Here is a 27,480-nt window from a genome sequence, read left to right as displayed (position 1 = left end):
GCCTGGAATCCATCACCATGTCTGATTGGAAGGGAACGTGCTTGTCCCCACTGTAGGGATGCTTGGTGATAAGGTCATATCCTATTTATTTGAGATGATAAAGACCAAGGTTCTTTGCATACGGACTCTGCGTACACATTTTACATTGTTAGTAGTTGCATTCCCAAATACAAACTCATAGTACCCGAATCAAATACGTGTTCCTGGGCCTCACCTGCAGCCTGGGAAGGGGAGGGTGGCCATGCTGCCTGGGGCCACCATGGGTGTCCGTTCAGAACGGCCCCTCCCCCCACAAGGGTTTTTGCAGCAAAACAAAATTGTTGTTTTAATCTATGAAAAGGCATCCAAGGAACTGTTCCCCTTTGGGAAATGACTGGTTCAGAAAGTGAACTCGGTGTGCGACTGGGGAGCAGGGGTGTGTGGACAACAGGTTTAGGGCCGAGCTGCAGAAACCAGAGCAATTGGGTTGTGGTGTTCTTGGGTGCAAGACTGCTTCTTGCCGAGTCCCGGGCATGCTGTGATGCCAGCATGGTCATTCCTGACCCAGCTCCCCAAGCAAAACGGTGTTGGGGGAGGTCGTTTGTCCCCTGGTACAAACTCCTCTTGAGACATAATGATGACTTTACAATGGCTCTGCTGTGATGAGCCCCATGACGCTGACCTCACACAGCAGAGCCGTGGAGAAGCCCCCGCCCCATCCTGCGACCAGAAAAGGGGGCTGGTGACCGTGTTGATGCAGGCGAATGGCTGGGTACGGTGGCACTGAGTCTTTTATCCCACAATGGCTACTGAGACGTGTTTTCTCTCGGAGTACAGCCCCTGTTCACGTGGGCTGGCTCCTTAGGGGACTGAGGACAGAGTGACACAAAGGCTGAGTGGGTGGGTTGGGGTCAGGTCAGCTGGTGGTGTAGTAAGCCGGTTTGTTCTGCCTTGAGTGTCAGTGTGTAGCATTCTCTGTAATGTTAGTGGTTGACAGATTGCTGTAGTCAGACTGCTTGTGACCCCCTCCCCAAGTTCGTGTGGGACATCTAACCCCCAAGGTGATGATGTCAGGAGGCAGGGCCTCTGGGAGGTGATGAGGTCATGATGGTTGAGCCGACTCGATGGGATTAGTGTCCTTGTGAAGGACACCCCGGGGAGCCCCCTCACCACTCCCCCCAGGTGAGGACACAGCGAGAAGACGCTGTCTGTGAACCAGGAGGAGATTCCTCACCAGACATGGAATCTGCCGGCTCCTGGACCTTGGCCTCCAGCGCCACGAGGCTAAATTTGTTGCCTATGAACCACCCTATGAACGGTATTCTGTTACAGCAGCCTGAATGCACTGACTTTTATGAGAATCCCAGATTGGTGAATTTCACCCGTACGTTTCCCAGATCAGGTGGAAATCATCCCAGGCACGTGCCTGTCCTCCCTCGCAGCTCTCACCGACCACACCTGTCCACGTGGTTGCACAGGTATCTGCCTGTCTTTTATAACCCACCTGTACCAGAACTAGCACCAGAGTTGAGATCACCTTGTCTGGATGCTTCAAGTGGAAGAGAGACATTGGGTTCCCTGACACACAGGGCTTTTGGGGACGGTGGTGGTGAGAGACAGCATGTAGGTAGAGCAGGTTGAGGATGAGGGGCGGGGGGTGGTGCTGATGGCTGTCGGCCCCGTACCTTCTGGCCACTCCTGCAAGCCTCAGGAGAAGTCCCCGGAGACCCCAGGTCAGCTGCTTGGCTGAGTTCTTTAGCTTAGGGTCTCTTTGGCCAGAACTGTGCTTCTACGATGGTCCTGGGCCACCTTGGGGCTCCTGTGCCAGCCAGTGCCTGCATGTGGGGAGGTCAGACCTTAATCCCACTCCCCAGGGGACAATAGGAAAATAGCTGAGAAACTGAAATCCTGTCAGATGGGACAGCCACATGGAAATGAGAAAACACCTTGTTGTCCTGACTCCAAGAAGGTCACTTGGAGTCCAGAAGTGATCCTTTCTGCCTGTGGGACACGCAGAGCTCTAGGACTCTGTTCAGGCGTCTGTCTGGAATTGCCCTGGGCTGCACCCATGGCCTACCGCAAGGCTGGCACTGGCTGGCCCGTCTCGTGTCCCCCAGAGCCGAGTGGCAAGGACACGTGGGTACCTGCTGCTGTTTTTGGGTGTCCTTGGGTAAACCAGCTAGACAGCATTAAGCCGTTTCAAAGCCAAGTGCATATGATTTCCATAGCTATCTGTTTTTAATTTAAGCCTATTTAAAACTTGAGGGCCCCTCTATAGCTAATTTGTTACAGCAATATTAATTAACGGTTTCACATGACAGTGGTTAGGATGCCACTCCTATTGAGTAAGATAGATTTGCAGGAGCAGGAGATCAGAAGAACAATCTGTGAAGTGGCCAGAGGCGGCTGGGGGTCACCTTGGGGTTTGGGAGAAGGACGGCACGTTTGCACAAACGTGCTATTAGCGTCCCGCAGTGCAGCTGTTGAGGAGCCAGTGCGGGCCCCCCTGGCCTCATTCCGCGGCTAATTCTGGGGGCAGATTCCGTGAGATGGGATCGCGGACTGCAGCTCGGATCCACATTTGCTGTAAAATGCTCAAACTTAAAAAGTAATTGTTCCTTTCCATCGGGTTATAAATTCCCATGGTTTCTCCCCTCCCCCACAGTGATCGCTGCATACACGGGAGCAAAGCAGGGTGTGGTTAGTGGGTCCCTGAAAGGATCCCCCCAGAGGGCGTGGCAGGGACCACGCACCTGCGTGAACAGTTTTAAGTTACTCCCCCTCTTCCTCTGTGGGCAAGACACACGGCTGACACCACCACAGTCTGACATGGAAATTAAAAACAAAACAAAGCAAAATAAAATGAGGGGGATCCTCGAGTGTGAAGGAGAAGCTGACCCAAAGTCAGGAACCGCGTTTGTTTCCACCCGAGGGTGCTTCCTGGTGTCCCTGTAACTTTCTCTCGCGCTCTCTTTATGGCCTTCCCTGTTTACTCACTCTCTTCTCCACGGTGGGAGAGACGCCTTTCTGATGGAATCTGGTGCTTTCCTGAGTCACCTGTTTTCATGCTGGGGCTAGGAAGCAAAGACCGGAGAGAGATGGAGATTTTGTGATTTTATCTTGTTTTATGATAATGTTTCCAGGGAATGAGTATTCACAGATCCTCCTTGACTTAACGATGGGTTATGTCCCGATTGAGGGACACCGGAGCCGAATGGCAGTGTGGGTGTGGATGAGTGTAGTTGTCCACGCGTCGACTGTTACTCTCATGATCGAGGGGCTGGCTGCGAGCCACTCACGAGAGAGGATCGTCCTACATGCCGCTGCCCGGGACAAGATCCAAATTCAAAATTCAAAGAATGGTTTCTACTGAATGAATACTGCTTTTGCACCATTGTCTAAACATCATTAAGTCAAACCGTCTTAAGTTGGGGACCATCTGTATGTGTCAACACAGTGTCATTATCACTTCCTATCTCATTAATGCAGAGGAGTCCTGTAGGCCAGGAAAATGGGAAGAGTCGGGACGGCTGGCCTAGCTACCTCCTGGTCTGCCTCGGGTACCCTTATCAACCGATATTTGCAGAGTGCACAACCTGTGCACCAGTGTGGGTGTTATAGACTGCTCCCCCAGCTCAGATAGGTCTGTACTGTGCTCTAGAGAATTTAATGAAGTCTTGATCTCAGCCCTGTGGATAAGAGACCAAAGCCAGATCTCACGGAAGTGAAAGAAGAAAACTAGCCCAATTCTGAGAGATGCCCCCCACAAAGGAATGGGTGAAAATCAGATCCTGGAGAAATCAACACCTACGATTTTAATCTTCACTGAGAATATCGCTCTTCAGAACTTCCTCCTTCGAAACGGAGGTGGAACCAAGTGCCACTTTCCCTTTCCCTTCCTGGTGGACGGTGACATGACGTCCCACACCTCTGGCAAGGTCGGTATTTGCTCCAGACAGTCTCCCTTCAGGTCTTCAGCAGAGGGATGTGAGGAAGCTATGCTCACCCAGACTTGTCTTGAGGTCAGAGCAAACCTCCAGCTGGCCCAGCCCGTCCTGTGTGGTCCTGCTTTCTGGGCTCAGGCTAGAGCAGAGCCGCGAAAAGGCTCGAATGGTGCAGGTGAGCCGACCTACCTTCGTGGGAACCAGAAGTTCAGGGGCCAGCTTGATGGGTTTTTACAGTGGGACCCACCGTGGCATTTAAGCACGCTACCCACATGGCTCCACGTGCTATCTCGTTTGAATTTTCCCTCATTGTGGGTCACTGTGAGGGAGCGCCCGTCAGAGTGTTCATGGCAGACGGAGACTTTGTGAAAGCCTTCAACAGAGACTCGGTTTGTCATCTGTTCACCCAAGACCACCCTGTGTGGGACAGAACCTCGAAACTGGGCCGGGAACGTTGAATGCTGATGTTGACACCCAGTTCTAAAATTGTCACTCTAGCAGTGAGCGGGGCCACCGTCCTCCCCGTGGGCTTGGGCAGGGTCCTTAAGGCTCAGTGTCAGGGCACCTGCCTTTTCCGGAAGTCTGGCTGGGCCTGGGGCTGCCGGCTTGCTCTCCTGCACAGATGCTAACAGCACAGCTAGGGAAAAAAGGGTCGTGCCTTTGGGGACCTGGAGCCCCAGGACCGGGGGAAGCCGGCTGTATGGACAGCATCGGGCAGCGCAGGAGAGCGGAGCAGGACTTACAGGGATTCTTGGGATCTTTTCCTGAATTAAAGATCAGTCCAAGAATCCAGGCCACATCCAAGACAGGATTCGGATTCAATAAAGCCACTGATGGTGACTGGTCCTGAGTCCCCCGGCCGGCTCAGCCCCACCCAGCCCCGGGGTGCAGGGGCGAGGCGACAGGTAATGAGCCTGCGAGATGGCGGAGCCTGGGGTGTGATGGATGGCCCGCAACCCTCACGCTGCTCCGCGCCCTCCATCATCCAGTCGGGGTGGTTAGCAGACTGTCAGAGAAAAATAATTTAGCGGCCGTGGCTTTAACTGATGTGCTGCATTCTGGGGTCAAATGACTGTTACAAAGCAGTGGTGCTGCCTGGTTCTTCCGTCTGAGCGCTCGGGGTTGACAACATGAAGAAGAAGGCGTCGCGGTCAGAACTCACTGACACCCTTCAACCTTCAGCGGGGCCGGTGCAGCGGCCACAGAGGGAGGAGGACGGGGAGAACGGCCAGGCCGGCGGAGGCCCGCGGGGGCCCGGCATGGGGGGCGTCCTCAGAGAAGGTGGCTGGGAGACACAGGCCATGGCCAACGTCACGGCAGCCTGGGGCTCACGCAGGCCGCAGAGGGCACAGCGGCTTCCTTGGGTGTTGTTGGCGAGTTTAAGTGACGAGTGGAGACACAGGACAGGAGGGAACAAAGGACACAAACCAGCAGGGGTGCAGAAGACAGGGAGCAAGACGCAGCCCCTCCCTCCCTCGGAGACGTGCGGGGACTCACAGGGATGCCCAGCTGCTTTGCAAACACCGTGTTTACTTGGACGGTGTGTTACTTGAGGGTAGGTCGCAAGACAAGGCAAGGTTACAGTCTAAACGGCCCCAACTGGCCTCCTACAACGTGCAGCAAGTATCTGAAAACCAAAGGACGGGATCAAGGGCAGAGGGAGCAGAGAAACAGGAATATCTCGCTCAGCAGTCTCCCTCCATCTCTCTACCCCGCTGTGGGGGGCAGGCCACGGCCGGAGCAGGCCCCTGCCCTCCTGTGCCCTGCAGCCGCTAAGGGTCAAAGACTGACGGATGAGTGAGTGAGTGAGTGCCTGCCCTGGCGTGATTCTGCTCTAGGGTCTTTCCCGCAGCCATTTGCTCTGATGGCTGTGCAGCCCCTTGTTCTCCCCGGGGAGCATGCGCCCGGTCCCCTGGGTGCGGCGGACTCTGTTCCGGATGCTGTGATGGGGGGCATGGTAGTCCCAGCGGTAACTCAGGTACACGGGGCCCACTCTGCGCTCACACTGGCCTCTGTGCTTTCTAACTGCGTGAAGCACGTCTGTCCTCGATTGATGCTGAAGCCAATATAGACACCGTCCTGTATCTAATACACACACAGGACGCCCACAAGTCCCCAGAGTGGTGACAGGAAGGGTGATTTGCATAAATAAGCACTTTCAAGACTTGGAGGGAAGAGGTTGTTACAAAATCACAAATAGACCGTTCCCGACACACGGACGGCGCCACAAAATATTCCCCGAATGAGCGACCCAGTGTTGCAGAAACGGCAAGGTTGTGGCCGTGACGCAGGCGCGAGCCCCCTCTCCCTCCCCGAGCTCTCTGCTTCCCGCCAGCCCCTGGCCTCAGCCCCTGCACCTCTGTCTGGCCTGGCCGGGGGCCCCGACTGGCATCACCCGGGCAAGATGAGCCATGTTCGCAGGGCTTTCTGCCGGCCCCCAGCTGGAGGCCCCACCCCTGGACCCCGCCTGGCGCACACATCACGCTGCTGCGCTCACTGCAGTGACCTGCCGCTAACCCTCTCCCCGGGGAGGGCCCACTGCGGCCCCTCATGGGTGGCATGGCCATCTCCAGGGTGATCTGCTACCTGCTCCGGGAGCGTGGACACTCTCTTCACACTCACACGACCCGCTCTCTCTCTCCAAAGGCCTGCAAATCGCTCCTAACAATGATGCGGGGGGCGGGGGGCGGGGGGCCCGCCAGTGATGGGAGCAGAGGGGTCTGCCCGCCACCCGGCCTCCTGGCTTTAGAAGACGGCCGCCTGTGGCAGCACCTGAGAGGCTCACCTGGGGCAGGAGCTGACCTCTACTCCTGCTGGGGACGTGGCCCGGCAGCCGGATGTCGAAGAGGGCCTGGAGGGCGGCCCGTGCCGCCTGGCCCTTGGCCAGCTTCTTGCTGCGTCCTGAGCCCTCGAACGTCCTGCCGTCCACGCACACGGCCATGACGAAGCTCTTGGCCCGCTGCTTCTCGGCCGGCTCTGCGAGGCACACGTAGCGCAGGCCGGAGCGCAGCTTGTTTAGCACGACCACGGGGTTCCTGTCGCCCGGGGCCACAGGGCCCACCAGATCCAGCGGGTGGCAGAGGAGCCGGCCCCGCGGGCAGGCCGTGGCCAGCAGCCCGGGGTCGGCGGGCCGGCGGCCGGGGAAGGCCTCGCTGGGGGTGGCGGGCGCGAACTCCTTGAACAGCGTGTCGGGGAAGTCGGCCTGGTCGGAGGTGAAGTCCGTGGATGGCCCGGCGCCACCGCCCATGGCCAGCTGGGCCTGGCAGGCGTTGGGGAACTGCACGAAGGACCTCAGCGCCAGCTCGGCCGCCCGCATCTTGGCTTTCTTCTTGGTGGGCCCCGTGCCCTCGAAGGTGAGCCCGTTGACCTCCACGGCCACGGCGAAGATGGGCGCGTGCACGGGGCCGGTCTGGGACACCATGCGGTACTGCAGGCCCGGGCGTAGGTCGTGCAACTGCACCAGCGCGTTCTTGGGCGCCATGGACCACGAGAGCTTCCTCCAGACGAGCTGCAGGGGGCACAGGTGGCCGCCGTTACCCTCCTCCAGAGGCCTCTTCCGCTTCATGCCGGGCGTGCCGCCTCTGGCCCTGTCGCTGGTGGCCAGGGGCCTCGCCTCCCAGTTGCTCACGCGGTTTTCCTTCACGTCCGCGCTGCTGGTACCTGCGGGCGAGAAAGACAGCCGTGACCCAGGGCCCTGGCGGCTGGCCACCGACGTCAGACGGTACCCCTGCAGCCGCCAGCAGGACGGCCGGCTGGGGACTCACGCTCGGCCCGGGGCCCGGGGAGGGGGTTGTGTGGACGTGGGGGCCGCTCTCCAGGAGGGAAGGGCCCGCGTCCCGGGCAGTTCTTGTGGAGAGGCATTTCTGAGAAGGAGGTGCCTGTGGGGCCCGCGAGGCCTCCAGGCTGCGGCCGGCTGCCTGCCCTGGGCACGGATGCCGCGCCTATCTCCCCAGGCCGCCCCGAACCAACCAAACAGGCGTCCCCTTCCTCCTACGGGCTTTGGGCAATGCTGAGGGTCAGGGCAGCCTTTCCTGCCCAGGGCGATGGTGGGCGAATTGTGGTGCCGTCATTCAAGGGAAGGCCACGTGGCACTTGCACTTAATCAACTACGTGTGTATGTGTCCACGTAGGTGACTGAGAAATGGGTTAGATGACGCAAACTAACGCGTAGGGCGAGGACAGCACCAGATTTTGCAGACACAGACCTTATACACTGTTTGTGGAATCACACATAGGGGGTAAAGGTTAGAGACTTCCCACCTTCCCCGAGACACAAGGACGGAAAATGGATGTGGGCTTACAGGGTGGCTTCCTTTGTGTCTATGGTGTTTCCTTTTCCCCTTTCTTTCTTTCCTTGCAGGAAATGGTGGGAAGTAAATTTGGCGAAACCATCCCTTGTTAACTGTGGGTGGTGGATGGGATGCGTGTAATGGTGACTTAACTTCCGTGGCCTGGCCTTCTTGGACCCCTCTCAGCCCAGACAGCTGTTCCGTGTGGGACATGTGTCACTTCGGGACCACAGGACGAGGTCCCCACTGCTCCAGAGACAAGGGCGCTTCTGGGGCGCGGACCCCTCAGGTCTCGTCCCAAATCCTCAGGGGACGGTGGTGGCGAGCGGTGCCGTTACCTTTCACGGAGGCCCCTCACACTTTCACTTTGCTGCCTTTCTTATTCCTAAAACCCACCCTGGGTGGGGTCGTGGCACCAGTTTCTAGAAGAAACGAGGCTCACAGAGGGAAATGCTTGCCCTGGGCTAGTTGGTGGAGATGTGAATGCGTCCTAGGAATGTCTGTCTAATGCACGGGTGGTTTCACAGAAACAGAATCGTCCCACCATTTTCTCAGCCCTCTCGCAGGGCACCTGCGCTGGGCTCTCCAGGAGGTGGTGAGGGAGTTATCGTCGGCCATCGGTTTGGACAGACGCGGGGGCCACGCACGGCCCTTGAAGGCTTCCCCGGAGTCAGGAGTGGGTTTTTTCTCATTAAGCACGTGGAGATGAGGGGCGATTTTTACAGCTGGCTCACAGCCTATGGACAGACGCCCAGCGGGTTCCCCTCAGTCCTGCCCCGGAAGGCGAGCAGCGTTAAGAGCCGTAGACTCCGTGACCTTGCCCTTGAGGCGTCGCTGGCAGAGAAAAGGCAAAGCAGTGCAGCCTGCCAGCCTGGGTGGGGGGGAGGGGGTGCCCTCGCGTTCCTGTGCGGCCCCGCCCAGTGCTCCCTAGCCAGCCTGCACCATTCGCCTTTCCTGGAGCCGTTCGCTTCTACGAGGTGCTAGGTCTGCACAGGTAACTTTGCTCAAAGGCTGGACACGGTGGGTTTTGTAAGAGGTGGGTGGCATCTATTTACAGTCTATTTTGGTAGAAATAACTACCATCCAAATATCAAGCACTTAATCTCTACCCCTTTTATAATCATTATGGGTCTTGGCTATAGACAGACGGCAAATAGCTCTGCCATTTTTAGGGCATTTCGGGCCAAGAGACAGTAGATCAGATTAACCATGCAGCTTCTCAAATTGAACGTAAAGATGGGAAAAAAACCCAACCCAACCAAAAAGGCCTACTCCAGATTGAGTAGATGTTGCCGGAGTCCTCTAATTTCTTATTGATTTCCCACAAGGTGGGGGTCCGTGAGCCGTTCGTGCCAGTGGAGCAGGCAGTATATCAGATGACCTCCGTTGCCTTTTGAGGTAGAAAGGTTTATCTTGGAGGAACAGCCCTCACAGACCGACATTTCCCTATGGCTGCCGTGGCATAAGCCGTGGTTGTCAGATTGTGGCAGGAAGACCCCTTCCATAATAACCAATAACTGACAAAAATTGATGAAAAATGTGGGCTTCTGGGTCCCGTCCGGGAAACACTAGCTACAATGTCTGGGTTTTGCAAATGAGCCGGATGGGGGTTCCACTTGGTTCCACACAGCCCGGCTGCCCTTGGAGCTGGAGCCTGCAAGGGGCGGGGGGCAGCAGCCTCTCCACCCGCTCTGGGCTCAGGCACACGAGATGTCCAAGTCCCCTCGGCCCTTCCGGTGCGTGTCCCTCCACCCGCCCACGCTCCATTTTCTTACAGTGGCTTCAATAGCCTTGCCTTGTGGGATTATTCTGAGGTTGAACCAGAGGAGCGTGTGAAGGAGGCTCAGCCCAAACCCTCACATACAGCAAAGTCTCACGCAGGTTTTTGAAAATAGCAGGAAAGACTGAGACAGAGACTCCCGAACTCTTGAGAATGACTTTTCCCTGGAATTCTAGGACCGCCGGGGATCAGGGGAACAGCCTTTCTGTCACAGTGCGCTGGGAGCCGGGGGCTCCTGAGGCCAGGCCTGAAGACGTCCACTCCGTTGCTGAGGCCATGGTCCCCACAGTGCGACACAAATGCCTCCTGTGTGTCTCCCGTGTGGTTGGCAAGGCAAACTCTGATCACACGGACTTACCAGACCCGTCTGAGCGTCAGCAGCCTTCTGGGTCCCGAGACAGACAGGGGCGAAAGTAGACTTTGTCATTTGGGACAGTCAGTCCGGTGGGGGAGACGGAAGGACACCTGGACCACATGCACCGTAGCTCCTGGCTGCCAGAGGAGGGATGGACGGGGACCTCGCAGGGAGACCTGTCCTGCAGCCATAGCGCTGCTTAGAGATCCACGAGCCTGTCCTGGAAAACCTCTCGCCACTTGCCGGGTCCCTGCAGGGCTTTGCTGCAGCAAGGCCGCTTGGGTTTCTTATGGGACTCCAGCTCTGACCTTCATGTCTCCTCTACACGGCCGGTACTAAACTCATTGCAATCCCCCCACCCCCCGACCTAGGAGAGGATTCTCATTCTGTTCTCCATCATGGTTAACGCGTTTCCCATACACTGTTGTCAGAATGACCCGGAGACAAGAAGTCAGGAGGCTGAGAAGGCTCTCACTCCTGATACAGGCTGTTGGGTGCCTGTCCCTCCACACGTGCCCTTGGGTCTGGGCGCCACGGAGCCCACGCACCCAGGGCTCTGTCCCAGCACAGTCTTCTGCTCCTTGACCCTGGGGTCACCCCTGAGGTGCCTGGAGATCACGGATTCTCCTCGTCCAGGACAGCAGGGCCTGGTCTCTGCTCCTGGCCTGGCTGCCCTGAGAATCGCCCTGCAGGCATGTTGCTGACACACACTGGGGCACCTCGATGTGGGCAGCGGGCTCCTGTCATCCCCAAGCTGCCCAGGAGCTCGTGTCCTGTGCTGACCCTCCAGGCGTGCATTTTTTGCTGGTTCAGAGTTGGCCTTCTCTCAGGGAGCTGACCCCAGGCCTCATGGACGGCGTGAGCACTGTCTCTGGAGACGGAAGGAAGGTGCAGCTGGGGCTCTGCACGGGGCTGGCGGCAGAGTCGTGCACAGACAGAACCCACCAGTGGGGCCTTTGTGAGGGTCCAGGGGGATAATGCACCAAGACTTTCCACATGATCTGTAAACGCTGCGGCTCTCTGACCGGCGACCGATCATGGCCGCCTCGGAGGTAGCAGTTGCCAGGACTCTCCCAGGGTTCCAGGGGGCGAGACGTGGTTCTGGAATATTTATTGTACGATAAAAACGGGTTGTTTCTGAAAGTGTATTTGTTGTACGCTCGGAACCCCTCAAACAGACGGGTCATACTACGATATAAGAATTGGTGAGTCCTTAATTCTACCCTGGAATTCATTCTCCCGAACGATTGCTTTTCTTGCGGGTCATAACTCAGAGACTCGCAGGACGTTCGAGCTTGGAGCAGCTCTGCAGGGAAACTCACCTCCCGTGTGGGGGGCCGGACGGGGGCTGTCACTTGTTACAAGTCAGGTGCACGTTAAGGTGCATTTAAGGATTTGCCCGTCCCTACACTCTTTGTGCACGTGTGTGTGCGTGTGCCCTCGGGACGCCAGCCTGCGGGCGAATGCTCGGAAACAGAATGGGGAGCAGAATGGGGCGGTGGGCCTGGGGGCCCAGGGCAGCTCCCACCACCCCACTGTGTCCCCATCCAGGGCTCACGTCATGTTTCTCCCCCTTGGAAAATGCCTTCCATTGGCAAAGTCCGCTCCCGAGGGAACCACGTGCAGGCGCCCTGAGAGCCCACGCTGGCTGGCGCGTTGCTGCGGTAGGACACTGGTGACCTCCCTCATCCTCACGCCATCCGGCACCAGACGTCCGTGAACTGCAGTGTCTGTGACTCCCACAGTTTCGTGTGCCCTTCCATTGTGGGAAGTGGAAGAAACGCAGGCAAATACAGATACCACAAAGGTCAGTGATGGATGCTCAGCGGCGATTTGAAGACGGCCGGGCACAAAGCCACCCTCCGAGGCCGAGTGGCCGTGTGCGCGAGAACTTCAACCACGGCCACGTCCGTTCCGCTCCCTCACGCGTCGGCCCGTCTCCTGAGCCCACAAGTACTTCTCCTGTCTGACAAAAAGTGTCAGCAAATGCAGTGCTGTCTGTGAAGGTCCAGCGCATAAAAGAAACGCATTTTGGGGAGAAAGACCAGAGTTTTATCCTGGCCTGGCTGTGGCTAAACTTGAATTTTCCAGGTGAAGTATTTCCTCCCAGAGTTAAGTCCGGTTATCGCGCTGTCCTTGCGCACTGGCTGTCGGCCGTCAGATGTGAACAGGCCACGTGGAGGGCGAGGTCCTCGGCTGTGGGCTCATGGCCCTCACGGCTCCGGCGAGAGTGCAGGCGGCACGTGGGGCTGTGTATTATGCCCACGCTCCGCCCCTCCCTGCCCCTCCCCTCGCCCCCTCGCCCCCTCGCCCCCTCGCCCCCTTTCCCCTTTCTGGGGCCAGCATCTGCCCGGTTATGATGCAGCCGGACTTCTCCAAGCAGTGCCAGTGCCGGGAGCTGTTCAGCACCCCGTGTCTGCCTTGTCCGCAGCTCGTGGGGCGCCAAGGAACCGGCCGTCCGAGCTCCACATTCGTGTCTGACAAGGGTGCGGCCAGGAGCCAGGCCAGTGGCCCGGAGCTCCGTTCACAGGAGGAGGGAGGTCCTGGGGCCTCGAGGGTGTGGGCTGTGGCCCACTGTCTGAGCACAGAGAGCCCTGTGGGCCGGCTGGCTGGGGTTGCAGAAGGGCAGGCCCGACCGGGTGGCTCCTGGATCGGGCTGGGAAGCAGGCCAAGGCGGCCTCCTTTGCAGGACCTGACCTGTCACACGCGGTCCTGGACGCTGTGCCTGCCGCACATCTGGGGGAGGATCAAGCAGGCACGGCGGGCGGGTCTTCCTCCCTCCAGACCCAGTACAGGAAGCACCCCAGGAGTGGGCATCACCGTCCCGCCTCATGTGACCTGGGTCAGTGGTGGGCATCAAGGTCGGGGGGCCAGTGTTCAGAGAAGAAAGCTTTCTGAGCTGCCCGCTTAAGCAGGAAGTCTCAGCAAAGTGGCGTCGTCCCGTAGACCCTTGGCGGAAACCCACCCCCGCTGACAGCTTCCAGAGGGGCTCACGGGCACCACTTCTCTCCGGCTGAGTCTCTCTGGCCACCAACCCCGGACCCCAGCTGTGCCCTTGGCGTTGGGACGAGGGAGGTGAGTGCCGGTGGCCGCACGGGGAGCCTGCCTGACGGTCCCGCCCCTGACTCCGCCCGTGGAGCGGGCAGAGCACTTTCATGTACCACCAGCCCACGCACACCCGAGCCACGTGACCTAAGAACAGAAGGAGACCGCAAAGCCGGTTCACACTTGCTCCTAACCCTCCACCCTCTCTCCCTGCACAGGCGTGTGCACGCACATGCCACACGCGTCAGACACACACCCCTGCCCTCTCAGGGGAGTCACCACTGGTTCCTCTCCCGCCTTCCAGTGGCGCTAGGGTTACAAATTGTGCAGGCTGTGTCGGAGAACTAGAGTTGCGAAGACAAGGGCACGGCTTGGGGTCTGTCTCTGAACGGTGTCCGAGCACAGGGTTTCCTAAGTACATCAGCAGCTTATATGGCAAAGACGGATGGCCACTCCACTGACAGAAAACAATTTTCTGAGCATTGCTAAGGCATTTTAGCAGGTAACAAACAGCGAAAAACCACCTGTTAGCCAGGGAGCTGAATTAGGGGAAATCCCCTTAATTGCTGTTAGCCAACTTGGGCACTTCCTCTCTTCCAGGTCCTTGCTGAACGTCTCGATGCATCGTCCTGATTCCGATCTCAACTCCGTGACTCAGGTAACGTTCCCTTCCCCGCTTTGCAAACGAGGTGCTGGGGCTCTGAGCCGTGGGTCTCGTGGCCAGGCTCGTGGGGGCACTTACAGAGCACGTGGCCGTGTCCACACTGGGCTCCCGAGTAGACACACAGCGTTCCAGCCCCTCGAGGTGGGAAAGAAGAGGAAGCAGAGGGAGATTCTCTTTCTCAACTCATATATTGCACGTGTGTTATCAGATAGCTTTGGCCATACGTCCAGTCCAGCATGGGGCTCGTGTGCATGCCTGCTTAGAATATGCATTCATGGACACGTACACATGCATGTGCACTTGTGTGTGTGTGTGTGCGCGCGCGCGCGCATGCCCCACATTTCTGAAGCAGCTCAGTAAATTGACCGAGTCCTAGAAATTTTCTCATTTAGACCCTGAGAGAAGAAAAACAAGCACTTGCAGACTTTCCCTTGGGCGCATGTGCTTTGCTGAGGCCCTGACCCCGAACTGAGGGTCCAGAGACGCATGTTCTGATTTCCACGCAGGGCGGCGACCTCAGCCTCCAGTCCCCTTGACGGTTGGGTTTCCTGGGAGGGGCCCCTGCTTCTTCCCAGCTGGCGGCAGAGGGGACAGCACTCCCGTGTGGGTCCCCGACGGTGCCTTCTGCCCTGGGAGCTCCCGCACACGCCCCTCGCCCCCTCACCGCAGGCAGCAAGCACGCCCTTCACTCTTGGCTGGAAGGGCGACCCATCTGTCAGATAGTATTGAAATGCGAGAGGGATCTGTGTGGACTGGGATGCTTCACCCCTCTCGTGAATGGTTGACAGTGCGCCACAGACTGGAGACCGTGTGTGTCAGGCACGCCCGGGCGCCTGCACACGTACACCAGCCCTGCCTCCCTTGGGGGCCCTCAGTGGTCTCGGCAGGGGGACTGTTCAGATCCCCTCCCCCAACCAGCTTTTTGGTCCCCACACCACACTGCTTTGGTGTCTGGTTTCATCCATGAGCCAGAACTATTGTCCCAAAGGGCAGGCAACCATCCAGCTCTTTCCTTGTTGGATGATCATACAAACTGTGTTCACCTCCCTCTCTCCCTCTTCTCTCCCCCTCTTTCTCCCTTCCTTCCTCCCCCTCTCTCTTGCTACCTCCCTCCTTCCCTTCCTCCCTCCCTTTCTTCTTTTTGGAGGGAAAAACAAAGGAAAGAGAGGCGGGGTGGTCCAAGAGAACTGTTTCTTCCCTGCCATTGCTGGAGTTCTCAATTATATAGTCACTGCTCATATTTTCCCACCACCCAGGTGGGGACAGGATTGCAGGTGGGGATGGGATTCATGATGGGGAAGGGACTCCAGGTGGGGACAGGAGTGGAGCCTCCTGCTCTGGGAAACCCACACAGTCCCCCCCCCCGCCGTCACCCCAAGGGTCTCTCATTCGGGGACAGTAGAGGACACCCCCTCAGCGCATGGGGCTGGGACCCCCTCCACTCTTCAGGGAAGGGAAACCGCTTACTTAGATTGTCTTCATCCTCCGTGTTGGTGGCCCCGGGGCTTAAGTGCTTGAAGGGAGCGATGAAGGCTGACAACATGGTTACTTTGTCTGGAAAGAAAAGAAGAACAGGAAATGCACTTTTGACATTGAGTTTCAGAAAAACTCAGTGCTCTCCCAAGTTCTTATTACTGAGGGTTTGGACGGGGCATTGAAGGCTTGTTTTGGCTTCAGCCACTTCATTCTGGTTCAGTCTTTTATTGAATTTCTGACAGCGTTTTCATCAAACCCCTCTCTCCATTCAATTTTAGACTTTATGATTTCCATCTTTCTTCTTTTCTCATTTTTGGCATCTCCCCTCCTCTTGTTCCCTGTCCCTCAAAACTCCACAAACGATCGTCTCCAGGGCGACAACCTTGCGTGGGCTCCCGGGGTGCTGGGTGGGGCAGAGCTCGGGCCGAGGGCATTTCACAGGGAGGCAGTGAAGCAAGTACCAAAAAAAAAAAAAAAAAAAAAAAGCCACAATTAAACGAGAATCGTGCAATTCAAGCCCAGACCTTTCCTCCCCCGTCAATGGAGAACTTGCCATGTGGGCCGGAAGTGCATGAGCAAGGATGGACCGTCAAGCTGCCAAACAGGGGCAGCGAGGGAGGGAGGGAGGGAGGGGTGCAGGATGGGGGCCCCATGTCCATCCTGCAGACGGGCGCCCAGCAGAGCCTGGAGGGGAGCCGGCAGGAGGACAGGCAGTGGGGACAGCATCATCCCATGTTTGGGCTCTTGACATCTTCGTGGGCAGCTGGCCCGGGGGGACGCTGCTCGTGGCCGACGGGACGTGTTTTCCCACAGTCTCGGCGCTGCGAATCTTTTTATTTTATTTATGTATTTATTAAAAATATTTTTTTAATGTTTATTTTTGGGAGACAGACAGCACAAGTGGGGGAGGGGCAGAGAGAGAGGGAGACACAGAATCCAAAGCAGGCTCCAGGCTCCGAGCTGTCAGCACAGAGCCCGATGTGGGGCTCGAACCCAGGGAACACGGGATCATGACCTGATCCAAATTCGTACGCTTAACTGACTGAGCCCCCCAGGCACCCCTCAGCGATGAGTCTCTTAAAAAGAAAGACAGGATTGTGGGAGGAGTTCAGAGGGGAGACACTACAGACGGAATATTAAAGGGCCCGGAGGAGAAGCTCCGTGTTGTAGAGACTCCACTGATTACATCCAGCCTCCAGAGCTAGGCGCTTGTCCACAGGGGAGCCTCCTCGGGGGCAGAGGCGAGTGCACCCTGGGTCTGCATGTGGACACCCGCCTCTCCCGCTGTTCTGGGCAGCCCTCGCTGGGCACCCTGGGCTGCCGCATGTGGACACCCACCTGCCCACTGTTCTGGGCAGCCCTCGTCTCCGGACCTGGCCCGCAGGGGTTGAGCTACTTTGCTACGGGGACACTCCGTAGGAATCGGTTGGCACCAGAGGGCAGGGTTTTCAGTGCCCCCTGCTGCTTCTGTCCGCAGGAAGGGGGCCTGCTGGCGTGTGGGGCTCCCTTCTGGGCACAGCTCTGACCGTGACTTTGCCCGAAAGCCTCAGCTGGTGGTTTTATCTGCAGTTAGCCTTCAGGCGTTCAGACCCAGGCCGGCAACATGTTCTTTTTCTTTCAATTCTGAGCCCGTTTTCTCTTTACCCAAGCTTCCCAGAGGCCAGAGGACTCCACATTGAAATTCATTCAGGAGCCTGTTAACAGCTGTTGTTTCCAGTGGGGACGGGCAGCGATGTAATGTTCACTCAGAGAGAACAATAAATAACTCAAATATAAAATGCCTGCTCCTTCTTCATTCTACGGAACGAGAAGAATAAGCCAGGGAGGCACTGGCTCTCCCAGACCCTCACAGCCCAAGCTAATTTACTATGAGGGAATGAAATCTTTTGCTTGAGTTATAATTTCATTAAGGGCGCCCAATAATGTTACACAAAGAGTGTGAAGCTCAAATGATTTAGTCTGGAGCATCTCAAAATGAAATTACATTTTTCTAATAGAGCGGAGGCTACCAGCCAAACACCCACAAAAATACACTAAACCATTTCAGAGTTCACCTTAGCAAAATTGTGAAATATTTAAAGACTGTTTCAGATCCTCAGAGTTCTTGCTTTCTAGGGTTGCCAGATTTATCAAATAAAAACACAAGACCCCGAGTCAAAACTGAGTTTCAGATAAACAGCAGATACTTATTGAGTGTGTGTAAATGTCCAGTATTGTATGCCGCGTGCATATACCGAAATGTTATTCAGTTTATCTGAAATCCAGATTTAAGGCAGGGGACTTGAAAGACATTTCTCCGAAGAAGACATCCAGATGGTCAGCTGACACGTGGAAAGATGCTCCACATCAGTCGCCATCAGGGAAATACAAATCAAAACCACGAGATACCACCTCACACCCATCAGAATTGCTCCCATCCCAAAGCCAGCTAGGAGGTGACAAGAGTCGGTGAGGATGTGGAGGACTCAGAGCCTTGACCACCGAGAGTGGGAGTGAGAAATGGTGCAGCCTCCATGAAACCGGCAAGCCCGCGTGTGGGTCTGCACCCAAGAGAATAGAAAGCAGGGTCTCAGAGAGGTATTTGCGCCCCTGTGTTCCCAGCAGCACTATTCAAAACAGCTGAACGGTGGAAACAGCCACGTCTCTGCCTGACAGAGGAGTGGACAACAAAATGGAGTGAATGCACACAGCGGAACATTATTCATCCTTAAAAAGGGAGGCGACTCTGCAAGACGTGACCACGTGGATGAACCTTTAGGCCATTATGCTGAGTGAAATAAACCAGCCACAGAAAGACCAATACTGTGGGATCCACTTATTTGAGGTCCCTAGAGGAGTCAAAGCCACAGAGACTGTACAATGGTGGGCGCCAGGGGCTGGGGCTGGCGGGGGTCAGTGTCTAGTGGGGACAGAGATTCAGTCTGAGAAAATTAGGAGGTTCCGGAGATGGATGGTGGTGATGGTTGCATAACAATATATATGTATTTAATGCCACCAAACTATATGCTTAAAAACCGTTAATGTGTCAACTTTCATGTTATATATATTTTACCACAATTCGATCATTCAAATTTGACTGGATATCCAGTATTCTATGTAGTAACCCTACCTCTTTCACATCCTATCGACTCCTCTGCGGCAGTGGGTTTTAGGTTCCCAGCCCAAACTCGCCAACCCGAACAAAACAGGGCACCTGCTGCTGGCCTGTCTGCTGGAGAATCCCACATCGTTGCTTCTGTGAGAATCAGTTGTCCCTGAGAGTGGGAAGGCTGCCGCTTTAGCGTGTCATTAGGACACACGGTGGAAATTTCAGTTTTTATTTAGAATAATCACACTGAAAATGATTCGGTGTCAACGCCTTTCTTTGTGGCTGTTTCCTTGACCCACTATGTCAGTTGAGCCTCCCGTTGGCGTGGCCCCGTCTGAGCTGCGCTCAGACTTCCGGCTCTGTCTGCTGTGTTCACCACAGTCGTGAGGTCGGGCTCATACGGGTTACTGATGAAAACAGAGGCTGTGCTTGCATTTTACCCGATTCCAGACATTTTGTGTACACTGAGAGAGGCTGGCTCCAGAATTCCCCACGCTTCTGCCGCCCCCACCCCCTGTGTAAAGTCGGGAAGAAGGAGAAGGTGTTTCCTATAGGGAGAGTATCTGGAAGGGGTGGCTGGGCCCTGCACCCAGAGTATCTGATGTGGCCCAGCCGGAAATTGAGCCGAAAGAGCAGCCCTACACTGGCCGTGATGTTGGATGGCGCCCGGGGCTGCCCTCCAGCCAAGACTCCCTCTCCGGGAAGGCCCGGTCGCCATTTGTCATATCACAGCACGCCGTTTCTAATGCATTTCTCAAAATGATCCAGGACATTTGCATTATAAACCTTATTACTCATTGCAAAATAAAGGCCTATGGCCCCGTGGAAGTGATGTGATTTCATGTATTTTCGGAGCACGTGGGAAGCATTTTCAGAGGGCAGAAACTCTTGGCTGGAACCAAACGAGATCACATTCGCTGAGAATATTGATAACAAAGAACAAATACAATTTGGTAGTGATGTAAAGATAGATAAATAATCCAGGGGGACAACACAGAGCATTCAGGAATAGAATCGTACCTATAAGATCAATTGATTTTCAACAAAGAATTCAAAGTAATACAATGGAGTGAAAGAAAGTCTTATCAACAAACAGCTGAAAAAATTGTACACCAGGTTGGGAAAAATGAATTCTGAGCTGTGCCTCATACCATATATGGAGATTGTCACAAAATGGGCCATAAACCTAAATGTGAAAGCTATAACTCTAAAACTTGTGGAAGAAAATACAGATCACTGTCATGGTCCTCATGTGTGCGGATTTCTTAGGACACAGAAAAGCACTAATCATAGAAGAAAAAAACAAATTAGTTTTCATCAAAATTAAAAATTTCAGCACTGAAATACACTGTTAAGAAAACAAAAAGCAGGTCGTACGTTAGGGTAACAGACATATAATCAAGGCAACTGATTTGTATCCAGAGTATAAGAACCCTTTCGACTGGATAATAAAGGGAAAAAAGTCCAAAGTTTAAGAAATGGGCAAAACACTCGAACAGAAACTTGACAGAGGAGAATATCAGAAGCCAGTAAGCCCACGCAAAAGTGCTTAACATCACTGCACACAGGGGGAAATGCAAATTAAAACCATAAAGGTGTAGTGTGTCAGCACACTACAGTGGCACAGCAGTGGAACAGCTGAGACTTAGGACTGTAGCTCAGTCTAGGCAAAGACACAGGGGGGCCAGGACGCACCACTCTGTCCCTGGGACACTTTGGAAGATGTTTTGGCCATTACATATACACCTGTTATGCTTCTAAATATTTACCTGAGATAAATGAAACACATGTGTTAAAAAAAAAGATTTGTGCAAGAATGTTTAGAGACATTTCATTCATTACAGCTCAAAATTAGAAACATCCCGCATGCATATCATTAGAAGAATGGATAAGTGAATTGTTACATTTACATGAAGGCTAACTATCAGCAACAACAACGCCTGAGGGACTATGGATGAAACTCTAAAACATTATAGTAAGAAAATAAAAATCTGGGCACAGAAGAGCAGGTGGGAAGTACTTTCATTTCTATGCAGTTCCCAAACAGGCAGTCCACTCTCTGGGGAAAGAAGTCAGGTGGCGGCCTGGAAGAGTGAGCGTGTGCAGTCGTGGCCCCCCAGGGGCACTGGGTTCTCGGGTTTGTTTTTGCTTATTTCATGGAGTTGGAAGCTCAAATATCTTAGAAGGCTTGGCGGTGGTTATAGGAAGAGTCACCGCCTGAAAGGTGGAGCCCCTTGGAGACACCCTCAGACTCCCGTCAAGACTGCACATGCCTGGAAACCAGGGGAACTGGCGGGGATGGGGGTGGAAGTGAGAACCACAGCAGGTGCACAGAGAACTGGAGCACTCCCGCCATGCCCGTGACTTAAGACTCTGCTTACTCATGAGGGCGGCAGGAGGGGCTGTGGAACCTGGTTCGTAAGTGTGGTGATTGCCTTCACAAGCTGTTTTGTTTATAAATGATGTATGAAGCAATTTTACTAAGTGAAATGAATTTTTTTATTTTTTTTTATTTTAGAGAGAGAGATTGTGAGCGCGGGAGACAGAGAGAGAGAATCCCAAGCAGGCTCTGTGCTCAATCCCACGACCCTGGGATCCTGACCTGAGCCGAAATCAAGGGTCAGATGCTTAACGACTGAGCCGCCAGGCGCCCCGGTAAGAGGAAAATTTTAGAAAGTCCTCTGGTGCTTGAGCACATGTCAGTTACCTGGAGAGTATGTTCATGTGATATAACGTGTTTGCTGGAACTTTTACTCAACCATAATTGCTAAAATATCTAAGCATTCGATCTTCTGCTCTGCCTCCTTAAAAGCACTAAATATTTCACAGTTTAGGTTATTTTTAAAAGTTCCATAAGTTGAGCACTTTGGTTCCTCCCTCATTTCAACAATTTAAAGTGAGGTTTTGAACAACACATCTCTGCTTTGTCGGCCACACTCATGCCCACGTCTAGCACAGCTCAGCTCTCTCAGACAGTCGTGTCCCTGGACAAGAAGGTGACAGTTGGAAGCCACAGAACTCTGCTGGTGCCTCTGGGCTACAAACCTCAGCCCCTCCAAAGTCCCTTTCTTAGGGTTTCTTTTTGCCAAAATGCACTCTGACAGATGGCCTCCCTCAAGCCTGACCCACTTTCCTTCCTAGCCATATATTGTGATCAGATACAGGTATGTCTTTAATGGATGTTCCTTCTTTCTAAACACAAACACAAATCAGTTTGAACAGGTGGGTTACCCTGGGAAGCAAAAAAATAATTAACCTCTATGCGGGCAGGAGAAAAGGAGTAACGTCTTGGGGGAAAGGCAAAGGATTTTTCTGAGTTTCAGGAACATGTATTTTAAAACACTGTTTTCAAGCTGCTGTTCTATGAACGACACAAGGGAGGTCAGGCAACATTAACACAAAGGAGATCCTGGGTCTGCATGGGGTTTTGTGGCACACAAGGAGGTCTGATTGTCACAAGATGATGAAGACCCCTTTTGGAATTTCCCGATAGGGAGCAGTCCCGAGTGGTCTTGAATGGGTCCAGTAAGCAGGCGGCCAGCATGGAGTAAGTCACTCGTTCGCTGTGTGGGCTGAACTATGACTTTCCCCCAAATCCACGTTGGAGCCCTGACTCCAGGAACTCAGGGTGTGACTGTGTTCAGAGACAGGGTCCTCAAAGAGGGGCTGGAGGTGAAACGAGGTCACTAGGGTGGCCCCAATCCAATCACAGACACGCACAGAGGGATGACCAGGTGGGGACATGGGGAAGGAACGACATCTACACGCCCAGGAGAGAGGCCTCGGATAAACCAGTCCTGCCCACGCCCAGATCTCACACTCCCTGCCTTCAGCATGTGGGACAGTGAACATCTGCTGTATAGCTGCCCGGTCTGTGGTTCTTTGTTACAACCTGGGCTGACTAATACCTTCACTCAACAAATCTTTGTTGAATGCAAATAGTTGCACACCTAATCCATGAAATTTCAAACTCCAACGCCAAGAAGGAATCATGCAAAGAGACCTCACCGGGCCAGGGGAATCTAGAACCTCAGGGACCTCGCCTGGCCAGGGGGGATCTAGAACGTCAGGGACCTCACCTGGCCGGGGGGGGGGGAATCTAGAACATCAGGGACCTCACCTGGCTGGGGGGGGTGGTCTAGAACATCAGGGACCTTGCCTGGATGGGGGGGTATCTAGAACATCAGGGACCTCGCCTGGTTGGGGGGCATCTAGAACGTCAGGGACTTCGCCTGGCCAGAGGGGGGGATCTAGAATGTCAGGGACCTCTCCTGGCTGGGGGGGGAATCTAGAACATCAGGGACCTCACCTGGCTGGGGGGTGGTGGTCTAGAACATCAGGGACTTTGCCTGGAGGGGGGGAGGATCTAGAACATCAGGGACCTTGCCTGGCCGGGGGGGGGGCGGTCTAGAACGTCAGGGACTTTGCCTGGCCAGGGGTGGGGATCTAGAACGTCAGGGACCTCTCCTGGCCAGGCGGGGGGGGGGTCTAGAACGTCAGGGACTTCACCTCGCCGGAGGGGGGGGATCTAGAACGTCAGGGACCTCTCCTGGCCGGGGGGGGGGATCTAGAACATATGGGACCTCACCTGGCTGGGGGGTGGTGGTCTAGAACATCAGGGACTTTGCCTGGAGGGGGGGGAGGATCTAGAACATCAGGGACCTTGCCTGGCCGGGGGGGGGCGGTCTAGAACGTCAGGGACTTTGCCTGGCCAGGGGTGGGGATCTAGAACGTCAGGGACCTCTCCTGGCCAGGCGGGGGGGGGGGTCTAGAATGTCAGGGAGCTCGCCTGGCTGGGGGGATCTAGAACGTCAGGGACCTCACCTGGCCGGGGGGATCTAGAACGTCAGGGGAGGCATCCTTCAGGAGGTGACTGCTTAGCTGAGACCTAATGGATAATAGTAAGTTTCCCATTTATTGAACTGGGAGGTCTGCTCCAGAACCGAGATACTCCTGCTGGAAGGGTGAGAATGGGACTGTGCACTTTAGGGAGGGAAGACCACCCCACCCGGAAGGAGCGGCGTGTGCAAAGGCTCTGAGTCAGTGCACCAGGCTCTCAGTTCAGCCTCTGAAGCTTGGCAGCTGTGTCTGGGTGGCTCCCCGTTACCATGGGCTTGGGGCCTTGATTCTGTATTGAGGGCCACAGGGGATCAGAGGGCAGCACACGTGAGACTTCATGTGGGAGAGCCACCACTGAGGGACACTGGTCCCCTGGGAGGGTCACCGCTGAGGACACGGTAGTCCCTGGGAGAGCCACCACTGAGGGACACTGGTCCCCTGGGAGGGTCACCGCTGAGGACACGGTGGCCATTTCGACAGAGGTTCCTTCCCTCCCCTCCCCCGGATGGGGTCAGAATGGGTTCTGCGATGGAGAACTTCAGTCGGGACAGGATGGGTCTCTCGGGTGGGAAATGAGCCTGGAGTTGAGGCTCTGCCTGGGATTTGCTGAGGGTTTGGGGGCAGAGCATGATAGTCCTTCTGTGTTTATAGCACGGAGTTACAACTTCCAGTGAGCCAGTGGACCCGGCCTGGGCCCCAGTGCTTTCCCAGGAGGGCTCTGTGCCGGTGCCGGGTGTGCGTGGGGAATGGGCGACGGGGGAGCGGGAGCGCTTCCCTCCCCCTGGGACTCCAAGGACGTCGGGGGACACATGACCCCCATCTTCCTTCGCGAAGCCCCCAGATTTCTCAGGCAGCAAGCCCTAAGTGAAGGGCACCTGAGCGCCAGCACCCCGCCTGCACCTGCGAAAGCGTGACTGTGGCTCCTGGAGCTTGAGCCCCACCCTCGAGGTCCCGCACGGATGCCTCCGGAGACAGGCTCCCTGGGTGACAGTGACAGCACCGATGTGGGACATATCCCGGGAGGGGGAGGGGGGATCCTGATCCGGCCTCGATCGCGGCCCTACGACAGTCTCGGGGCCGTGCAGACACTTCGGGCGTGACGCGAGCTGCACTCCACCACCCGGCGTATTTTTGTAAGCCGTGGAAGACAAACACACTGGCACCAGATTGCGGTGAGCAGAGAGCAGGCAAAGACAGATGGTCTGACAACTGATTGACGGACGAGAAGGTGACTCTAGTTAAGTTTTAAATGCGCACACGTAAAGGTGTGGGTTCACACTTCACTTTGACTCGAGCCCTCCCAATTATCTGGCTTGCAGTCTAGACGCTGACTCCGTTCCAGGCTCCGCCTGCAGGCGGCCGTGACATCATTCTCCGAATCAGTGTGGTGCCTCCACTAGAGGCTCCCCGTCCTTCAGGCCAGGACAGCAGTCTGTGCAGGACGACAAGAGGTTTCAGACCTAACGGCCGTCCAGCCTGGATGCGGTCCTCACTGCCATCCCTGTTTGCGGCAGAAGGTCCGCGCCAGTAATGGGTCTCGGCGGGCGGGGGGCGAAGCCACGGTTCAGCTGGGACTCTGAGGCCGTTTCAGACTGCACTTCTCCCAGAAGGCTTTCTTTCTGTTGCAACCAGCGAGGTCAAAGTTCATCAGAGCCTCCCCGCCCCCCCCCCCCCATTCCATCAAGGTCACAGTTCATCTGAGCCCCTCCCACTCCCATCAGCAGATGGTGACCGGACTGGCTCTGAGGAGCGGTGAGTATACGAGAGGGTCTACAAGACACGGCTGGACTGTGATCCCGGCCAGGAATTCTAGGAGAGAATTATCTTGAGGCTGGAAATTTTCACCAATGCAAGTAACCCCACAGACCTGATAGGCACCCGGGGGGCTGTACTTAGGGAGCCGTGGGTACAACGAGAGTATAATACTCCGCAAATAAGCGCGAATCCCGCACCGTCTGGATTTCTTGCCCTTAGAGACACGCCGCCCCCAAAGTCCTTCGGTGTTGTCGGTTCCTTGCAGCTCCTTGGGCTTCCTTCCTTAGCATGCTGGTTTCTTTGGAGACGTGCCAAACCAAAATGCTTTTATTTTTCAGTTTTACATTCTATTCTTCCGTTTTTTATGAAAAGACCTCCTGTATTAGTTTCCTCTGGCCCAGACCATCCTTCACCTGTTCTCACCTCGCGCCCTTCCTGCACTAGAGGCTTCAAGCCTCAACCGTTGCTTCTGTGAGTGAGTGAGAGCTTCACCAGCATTCGTCTCTGACTCAAGGTCACCGGATTCCCTGAGCACCGAACGGCACATCTGTTGGGTGATAACCACGACTCTACAGAAACACCATGAGTGGCACATTTGTGTTGGTTAATTGTATGTGTTACCTTGAATGGGCCCTGGGCGCCTGGATATGTGGCCACACATGATTCTGATGCGTCTGTGAGGGAGTTTCTGGTCGAGACCAGAATTCGAATCGGAGGACTGAGTCGAGCAGAGAACTCCGGCTGAGGTGGGTGGGCCTCACCCAATCAGTTGAGGACTTGCACAGACAGAAAGGTGGAGAAGGGAGGGGGATTCTCACTCTTCCAACTCTTGGTTCACCGGCCCTCACATGTGGACTGGGGTCTCGGAACCTGTAGCACCAGGTCCCCTGGGTCACGGACCTTCCAGCCGTGTATCATCTTCCTGCGTCTCCAGCTTGCAGGTGACAGACGGTGGTGGGGGGTGGGGCTCTGCGCGCTCCGTGATGAGGGAGCTGGTGCCTCGTAATCTCTGTTACTCTGCTGGCTTCCTCTCTCAGGACCCTGATGTGGCACTAGCGCCCCTGTGGCATGGCTACTTTATATACACGCCCACGGCGCAGCAGAGCCCGGGTGACCGAACCTGTGGCCTCTTCTCCCTTCCCCGCCTGAAAGTCAGCCGCGTCCAGATCAGGGAGCTTGTGCGGGCCAGGCGTGCCCTTGCCAGCATGCTCTCCGAGGCCGCGAGTGATGGCCAGCGTCCCCTCTGTCCCTCCACGCGTGCTCTCCCACCTGAGCGGGGGTTCTGGGCTCGGAGCGGCATCCCTGAGGGTTTCTGCTGCGGTCCCAGGCGGTCCCGGTCTGCCCAGCGTGACTATCAGCAACTCGTGCACGCCGACAGGGGTCGTGGCTCGCATGGGCGGCAGCGGGCGTCCCGCGCTCAGACGGAGCTCTCATTTGCAGGCGGGTGGCCCGAAGGCGTTCTCCTCCTCCAACCCCGCCCGACTCCCTTGTGACGCGTTGGCCACGTTTCCCACTTCCGGCGGGCACTGTGCCGGATTGCCGTAGACGCGTCTGAGTCCGTCTGCTCCAGACGCGGTGAGCGTCTCCCGTCAAATCCAGCATTCCCGGTGTTCATCGCCCCCGCGCTCATCCCTTCCGCCCGGGGCTCCAACGGGAAGCCCGAGTCACGGGACTCACCTGCTTCCTCACGTGGTGACCTGGCGCCCTGCTTTCCCAGTGTGCCCCTGGCCGCTGTCGCATCTGCACCCCTGCTCTCAGCCCGCCCGCGCCCTTCCCGGGTTTCGGCGCTGATCCCCCATCGGTCTGTCCTTCCAACGGTTGCCTGAGCCACACTCCTGATGGGGTCCTGCAGGGTCCAGCAGGGAGGAGGGAGCACAGAGCCTCTTGGTCTCTGCTGGTCTGAACGTCTGGCGTGTGGCAGGGGCGGGGGAGGTGAGAGTGTCAGGTGCACGGTGGGCAGGAGAGGAGCCACCGGCCCCCAGGGCTCCGTTTCCCGAGCATGTGAGCTGGTGGTACCTCCAAGGTGTGCAGGTCAGGGCTGCCCAGGGCAGTGACAGTTTGCAGAGATCACCACACAGGGCTTCCAAGGGGACGGCGCTCATGGAAGGAAGGACTTTCATTCTTCAAGACGAATAGTCCTCTGCGAGCCCCTCCTCAGAGGCCCCCAGGGCAGCGGATGATGCCGCCCTGAACGTGAAGTTTGACACGGAGGCTGGACTCTATGCCGCCATGAGTGACCGTGAGACCCTAGATGTCTCTCACGTGC

General features: G+C 55.9%; 1 protein-coding gene across 1 annotated transcript in view; it reads right to left on the bottom strand.

The window, feature by feature from the left end:
- ADARB2 (adenosine deaminase RNA specific B2 (inactive)) overlaps positions 1 to 27,480 on the bottom strand; it is a 415,526-nt gene that overhangs the window by 116,345 nt on the left and 271,701 nt on the right. The window contains exons 2-3 of the mRNA XM_047848084.1: positions 15,524 to 15,610; positions 6,709 to 7,583 (exon numbers count right to left, since the gene is read on the bottom strand). Of these exons, the coding sequence (XP_047704040.1) occupies positions 6,709 to 7,583; positions 15,524 to 15,610 (962 nt within the window). The remainder of the gene's footprint in view (positions 1 to 6,708; positions 7,584 to 15,523; positions 15,611 to 27,480) is intronic.

The sequence above is a fragment of the Prionailurus viverrinus genome, unplaced genomic scaffold, assembly GCF_022837055.1.
Source record: "Prionailurus viverrinus isolate Anna unplaced genomic scaffold, UM_Priviv_1.0 scaffold_51, whole genome shotgun sequence".
Classification (NCBI taxonomy): Eukaryota; Metazoa; Chordata; class Mammalia; order Carnivora; family Felidae; genus Prionailurus; species Prionailurus viverrinus.
This window is presented reverse-complemented; position numbering and strand designations above follow the sequence as displayed.